The sequence below is a fragment of the Astatotilapia calliptera genome, chromosome 11 (genome assembly GCF_900246225.1).
Source record: "Astatotilapia calliptera chromosome 11, fAstCal1.2, whole genome shotgun sequence".
Lineage (NCBI taxonomy): Eukaryota > Metazoa > Chordata > Actinopteri > Cichliformes > Cichlidae > Astatotilapia > Astatotilapia calliptera.
In genome coordinates this window covers 19,708,122-19,714,887 of record NC_039312.1, presented here as the reverse complement: position 1 = coordinate 19,714,887, position 6,766 = coordinate 19,708,122, and the positions used below count along the sequence as shown (strand labels likewise).

Genomic DNA, 6,766 nt, shown 5'->3' with positions numbered 1-6,766 from the left:
GGTCCAGAACAGTGATTGGAGTAAATTCAATCAACTTGTGAGTATGTTCATTCTGAGTTAAGAGAGTAAGTCACCATCGTAACATCTTTACATATAAAAACAGGAAGAAAAACAGAGCAATTTGATCAGTTTGTGCCACTTTGGCATCATCACATCAAAGAAAGAATAAAGTTTGAAATTAAATCTATACATTTTGTCAGTGTTCGTTTTGCCAGTAAGAACTTTGATCAGATAAAGCTGTATCCTAACTTTACATTTGATTTTATAGCTAATTATTCATCATCATCATCATCGTTTATTTATATAGCACTTTAAAAACACACAAGGCCGACCAAAGTGCTGAACAATAGAAACATAATAGATACCATAAGAATAATAAATACGATAAAATAACAAACATAGTGAAAACAATAAAATATAAGTAAGTGCAAGTCAGTCAACCACTGAGTCAAAAGCCAGTGATTAAAAATGCGTTTTCAATCTGGATTTAAAAACCATCACTGATGTCGATTGCCTATTGTGAAGAGGAAGATTATTCCAAAGCTTAGGTAATTATTCAGCCGAAACTTGACACGACAAACTGTAGGAAACAAAAAGTAAAGATCAAATGTGGAGAAACGGTTGGGACACCTGGTTAGATCAGTTACCCAGATCGCAACAGACTCCAGACAGACACACCCTCGGTAATTCTGATAAATAAAGCAGTTGAACCAGTCTGAAACGAAAATAATTTTTTGAAATCTTAGTATAGTAGAGGAAGTCTAGTATAAGGAAATTAAACAGAGGATAAATGTAGCTGTTGTTTTCCCGAGAAACTTGTAGTTGCCTTTGCTTTCTTGCCACGTTTATGTAATAAGAATCCCCCCCCCCCCCCCTTTTCTGTCTAGCTATCTTTATATAAAGTTGCATTGGTATGTCAGCATAAATGGAGTCACATTTTGTCATGTAATTTCAAATGCAAATTTTCAAAGACTTCAACAAATATGAGCGAACAAACAAACTGTTTCTTTGCAGTTTGTCACAGTTGCTGTATTTCCCAAGGAGTCAAAAATGCCAATGTGTCGTGTTCAGAGATGGAGAAACATGTAGGAAGGGGAGGATAAAAGAAGAAGGTGAGAGATTATAAAAAAAAAAGCCCAGGTTCACAAGTGAAATTTGATTAAGTAGGTTAATCAAAACTTTTTTTAGATTTTTTAAAATTAGATGTTGGATCCATACATGATGTGTTGACTATGTTTAACGTGAAATGTCTTGCAAAACAAATTAAAGTATGCTAACTTTTTGTTATTCAAAGGATTGATCACATCTAGGGTCTTATTTACACTCACTAAATTCTACCTATTATATTGGTTTTATAGTGTGTAGTGGCAGGAAATCAGCCATAGGGTTCTGCTGATATCTTCTTGAATTCAGTTGGTTAAATCCACAAAGAACAGCTCACAGAACAAATTTAATTGGAATTTTCTCCAGTTACTCCTTTGTTTTACTCCACCCCAGGACCTGGTCTGGTCATATGACTCACTGTGAAGTTCCCTGTTGGCAGCAGTGGTAAAGTTAAAACCAATACTGAACCACTCAGTCTGCTGTCACTGATGTCACATCACACAACAGATATGAAGCACGCTCCTCTCTTAATCCTCATACTCAACAACTTCTGTGTCTTCTCACAGAGTAAGTAAGTTTTAAGCTAACAATCTATTGCAACTTGTTTGTTCTGGAGCATGCAGTTCATGTGTTGAGACATGTTAAGCACCCATAGTCATTTTTTGTTTCTGTTACTCAAGAATGCAAATGCCTGAAAAGACATTATTAGACATAAACTGTACATATTAGCAGTCATATGACTTGACATCTATACTTTTAAGTTGTAACCACAGTTTTTTTTTTTCAGTTCCCCATGAAATGACCTACGTAGTGGGCTGTTTCGTCCAAGGCCTGACAGAGGTTCAGTTTGAGTTTGATGGCGAAGAGTTTTTATATGCCGATTTCCCAAAAAAAGAGATTGTCTACACCGTTCCCAATTTTATTTTTCCCGATCCGAGTCATGTTTTGGTGGGTTTGAGTATCCTTGAAGATGCTTTGGACAACAGGAAATGGTGTTTACTAATTACAAAAATTGCTGAAATGGAAGAGAAGTATGTGCCAGAAGAAAAAGGTAAATCAACCTCTGCATTAATCTCTGTACAGACATGATTGAGAAAATGCTGAAGAAAGTTTTACTTGTGTTTTTACCTCTTCTAGACCCTCCAGAGATCGTCCTCTTCTCTTCTGACAAAGTTGAGCTGGGAGTAGAAAACAGCCTGATCTGCTTTGTGAATCACTTCTACCCACCTTCCATCAATGTTACTTGGACCAAAAATGGCCATCCGGTGTCCACGGGGGTGTCACTCAGTCGATATTTCCCTAATAAAGATCAAACCTTCCACCAGTTTTCCACTCTGACATTCACACCAAGTGAAGGAGACTTTTACAGCTGCACTGTGGAGCACTCGGCACTGGAGACACCCAAAACAAGAATCTGGGGTAAATATTTGACCTTATGAAGTCACTAAAAACAGAAATTTCATTGTGTCTGTAATGACTTATATTGTCTTTAACTTTCTCTACAGAAGCTGAGGTCATGAACAGTGATCAAAGTCTTGGACCAGCTATTTTCTGTGGAGTGGGATTGAGTCTGGGCTTACTGGGAGTCACAGTCGGAGTATTTTTCTTTGTAAAGGGACACCAACGACAGTAACTTCTGTGAGGTTAAATATAGTCAGCATATGATAAACAAATACTATATTATTTCTGCACAGTACCATTTAAAGCCAATAAAGTTAACACACACAAAACAAATCCAGTAACTCAAGATGTGATAGAGACTAAATGTGAGTTTGTACAATGTATACAGTGTTTAATAAACTTCGATGTACATCATGTAAATCAGTTGTATTTTTGATTTTGTCTTCTTTGATATATTAACCACATAACTTGTAGAGATTGTGGTTCTTATAAAACTATAACTGTTATTTTTGTTTATACTTTGCATATACATATATTTAATTACATTTTTTATACAAAAACATGATAAAGTGATTCAAAGCTTTTTGTATTCTGTGTGTTTCTTTTTGTGTTTTACATAAATACTATATTCTACCAATACAAAACTTGCTTTACTAGTAATGTGTAATGTTCTGTTTTGTTTGTGTAATGACTGTATAGTCATGATCCACAAAAAATTCTGAGCACTCAATTTGACTGAAGTGGCACCATGAAAAAAATGCTGGTTCAAAATCTTTACTTCCCTGATTTTTAACCAAATGTTGTTGTTTTTTACTTCTTTTTTTTTTTTTCATTGGTAATCTGAGATTTTTTGCAAAATAACTGGGGAGGTACCCAGTAACAACAAGAGCACTGAAATCAAAACAATACATTTCAGGAACTCAACTTCCTGATTTTTACAACTCAGTGCCAACTTTAACCACTGCTGTCTAGGTGTGATGATTCAGTCACTCTACTCTTATTTACCAGACAGCATGTCTCATACTCACAGTTTTCTTCCTTTCTTTGTGCTTTTGCTCGTCTTTTCCACAGAAGGTAAGTTAGACTTTTTATTTATACTGCTGATCAAAGTGATACAACAGACTCAAATAGCTACTTAGCAGCTATCTGTTTAGCTGTAGCATGTGATGTGTGATGATAGGATATACATTTAACTAGCCATATTAACTACTGTTTGTTGGAAAACATTTTTCAGGCGCTCTCTTTGGATATTATGTGGCTCATTGCCAGTTTACTTCCCCTGACGGCCACGATGCCATGTACGTGGAGCAGTTTTACTTTAATAAGGTGCTAGAATGCCAATACAACAGCAGTGTGGGGAAAGTAGTCGGTTACACAAAGAACGGAATAAAAGTTGCAGATAAGCTCAACGGTGACCAGGGCTTTATGAAACATGAGGTATGGAAATCAAACCTTTGCAAAAGAAATGTCCCACTGATTTATGATGAGCTCCAGAATTCAGGTAATTTTCACAAAACATCACAGCAATTATCTCAAAACTGTCTCTCTTTCTTTCTGTCTACAAAGAAAGTCAAGTTTTGTTTTAATGACTTGTATGTTTCCTCTAGTCGAGCCCTACGTTTGGCTGAGGTCTGTGGATGCAGCAGACAGCAGACATCCAAGCATGCTCGTCTGCAGCGCGTACAACTTTTACCCAAAACAAATCAAACTAACGTGGCTCAGAGACGGAAAGCAGACAACAACTGATGTGACTTCCATTGAGGAGCTGCCAAATGGAAACTGGCTCTACCAGATCCATTCCTACTTGGAGTATACACCCACACCTGAGGAAAAAATCTCATGCATGGTGGAGCATGCAAGCCTCATGAAGCCCCTGATATATGACTGGGGTAAGAGAGTATTTAATGCCACCTGTATCTGAGCTTTAGATTAGACAATTACACAACATTTCATACTATTTTGGACATGTTTAGCTAAAGCCAGTTAACTTAATAATAAGTAGTTACATTTAATCCAAATCATTAAAGTACATTTTTCTGCCTGTATTTCTGTATTTTGTAACTGATTATCATTCAAATGCGACTTTGCTTTCTTTGTGGATATATCCACATTTCCCAGCATGCATTCCTTTGAAATTTTATGAGAGAACTCCAACACAGAATTCACAGAGTAAAAGGCCCATGCTGCCACACATTAAAAACCACCAAGAGAAAAGTGATCAGAAAAGTGAAAGATATGTAGATGTAATCTGCTGCTGCTGATAAATGTGTTTTCAGAACCATCGCCTGACTCAGGGAGAGATAAGATTGCTGTTGGTGCAGCAGGGCTGCTGCTGGGTTTGGTGTTTTCATTTGCTGGGCTCATTTACTACAAGAAGAAATCCAGTGGTGAGAGATTCTTTCTAATGAACATAAAAGAATGTTTTTGTCATGACAGCATCTACTGATAAGATTTATTGATAAAAATGTTGAACCTTTCTGCAGGGCGGGTCATGGTGTCAACAACCGAGGTAGATGTTTATATTTAATAGTTATTTTTCCATCACTTTGAAACAGATGTGGAAACATCTACCAGACTATAATAAATCTCTTTTTCTTTTTTCTGCAGGTTTTATACCCCGATGACACACTTTGAGTCGGAGCAGCCTTTTGGATTTCACTGAGATTTTGGTTCTGATTATGTAAAACGTTGTGGTCGACTTGCTTGTCCTTAAACTGCCGTCTGAGCTTTTCACAGACGCACAGAGACTCACATCATCCACATTTTCTCCTCACACTGTAAACTTGATCCAAACTCTGAATCACATCAGCTGAGCTTCCACCAGCAAACAGCTGTGTACTGTTTCCTGTCTGCTTCATTTTGGAAAGAAGGATTTAAAAAGTGAATGTAATATGATGTTTTGTTTTGGGGTTTTTTTTTTTAGCTTACTCTACCGCCCTCAAGTGGCCAAAAAATCAGTTAATGCAGGTAAACCTTCAGCACATGTCGAAAATGGCAGCTGTAAAGCACTGCGGGGTGAAAACAGGAAATGGGCAGTAAGGGCATAATATTTGGACATTGCAGAGAAAATAGTAATTATTCAAATTCATGTTTATCTAGTCTGTGTAACAAACATGTGTCATCCTGTCTTTCTATCCCAGCTACCCTGGTGTGGATGGTAAATCAATTTCACTACAGATATCAACTACAATCAACTACTGATAATAAATATAACACTTGTGTTTGCTTAAACATTCCATCCATGTGTGGTTGAGGACATACATTCACAGGCCATTTCTTTAGGTACATCCATTTAACTGCTTGGTAACAGAAATATTTAATTAGCTAATCACATGGCAGCATCTTAATGTACTTAGGCATGTAAACATGGTCAAATCCAAAGGGAGGCAGGTGATTTAACCAACTTGAACATGACATGGTTGTTGGTGCCAGACTGGAGTGTTTCCAGAACTACTGATTCTTCCACAGAGAATTGTATGAAAAAGAGAAAATATCCCATCAGTGGTAGTTCTTTGGGTTTAAATGTCTTACTGATTTCAGCGGTTAGCAGAACAGTTTTGGGTTCATAGGAAGGCCACAGTAATTAAAATAACCACTCGTTACAACCGAGGTTTGCAAAAAAAAAGTAAAGAAAAAAGAAAAAGCACTGCAGCAGCAGAAGCCCACACTGAGTACCACACCTGTCAGCTAAGAACGAGAACAGTTGTTACAGACTCAAAAGTGGACAATAGAAGATTTGAAAACTGCAGCCTGGTCTGATGAGTTGATTTCTGCTGCAAAATTCAGATGGTAGAGTCAGAACGTGGTGTAAAAAACATGAAAGCCTGGATCCACCCTACCTTGTATCAACAGTTCAGCCTGCTGGTGGTGTAACAATGCTTGTGATGTTTTCTTAACATTATGACCATGGTGTACCATCTTCTGCTGGCTGCTTCCACCAGGATAATACAACATTGTCACAAAGCTGAGATCATCTCAAACTGGTTTCTTGAACACTAAATTTAGTTCGCTGTCCTCAAATGGCCTCCAAGTAAATAGATGTCAATCCAACAGAGCACCTGTAGGATGTAGTGGATCAGGAAATTCACATCATGATTGTTTAGCCAACACTAAATTTTATACAAAAACGATGATAAAGTGATTCAAAGCTTTCTGTGTGTTTCTCTTTGTGTTTTACATAAGTACTGTAATCTACCAATACAAAATTTGCTTTACTAGCAATGTGTATTGTTTTGTTTTATGAATTACACTTAGAAAAGAT

The 6,766-nt window shown here is 37.0% G+C and overlaps 2 protein-coding genes across 2 annotated transcripts; both read left to right on the top strand.

The window, feature by feature from the left end:
* The first annotated feature begins 1,513 nt into the window (after positions 1 to 1,513).
* On the top strand, positions 1,514 to 2,888 carry LOC113031516 (H-2 class II histocompatibility antigen, A-U alpha chain-like). The gene is made up of 4 exons (XM_026183646.1): positions 1,514 to 1,671; positions 1,892 to 2,155; positions 2,242 to 2,523; positions 2,610 to 2,888. The coding sequence occupies exons 1-4, from the start codon at positions 1,593 to 1,595 to the stop codon at positions 2,735 to 2,737; spliced, it is 753 nt and encodes a 250-aa protein (XP_026039431.1). The 5' UTR covers positions 1,514 to 1,592; the 3' UTR covers positions 2,738 to 2,888.
* A 546-nt stretch (positions 2,889 to 3,434) lies between these two features.
* LOC113031510 (rano class II histocompatibility antigen, A beta chain-like) lies at positions 3,435 to 6,656 on the top strand. The gene is made up of 6 exons (XM_026183641.1): positions 3,435 to 3,579; positions 3,740 to 4,006; positions 4,113 to 4,394; positions 4,782 to 4,892; positions 4,989 to 5,014; positions 5,113 to 6,656. The coding sequence occupies exons 1-6, from the start codon at positions 3,483 to 3,485 to the stop codon at positions 5,137 to 5,139; spliced, it is 810 nt and encodes a 269-aa protein (XP_026039426.1). The 5' UTR covers positions 3,435 to 3,482; the 3' UTR covers positions 5,140 to 6,656.
* Positions 6,657 to 6,766: the final 110 nt, after the last annotated feature.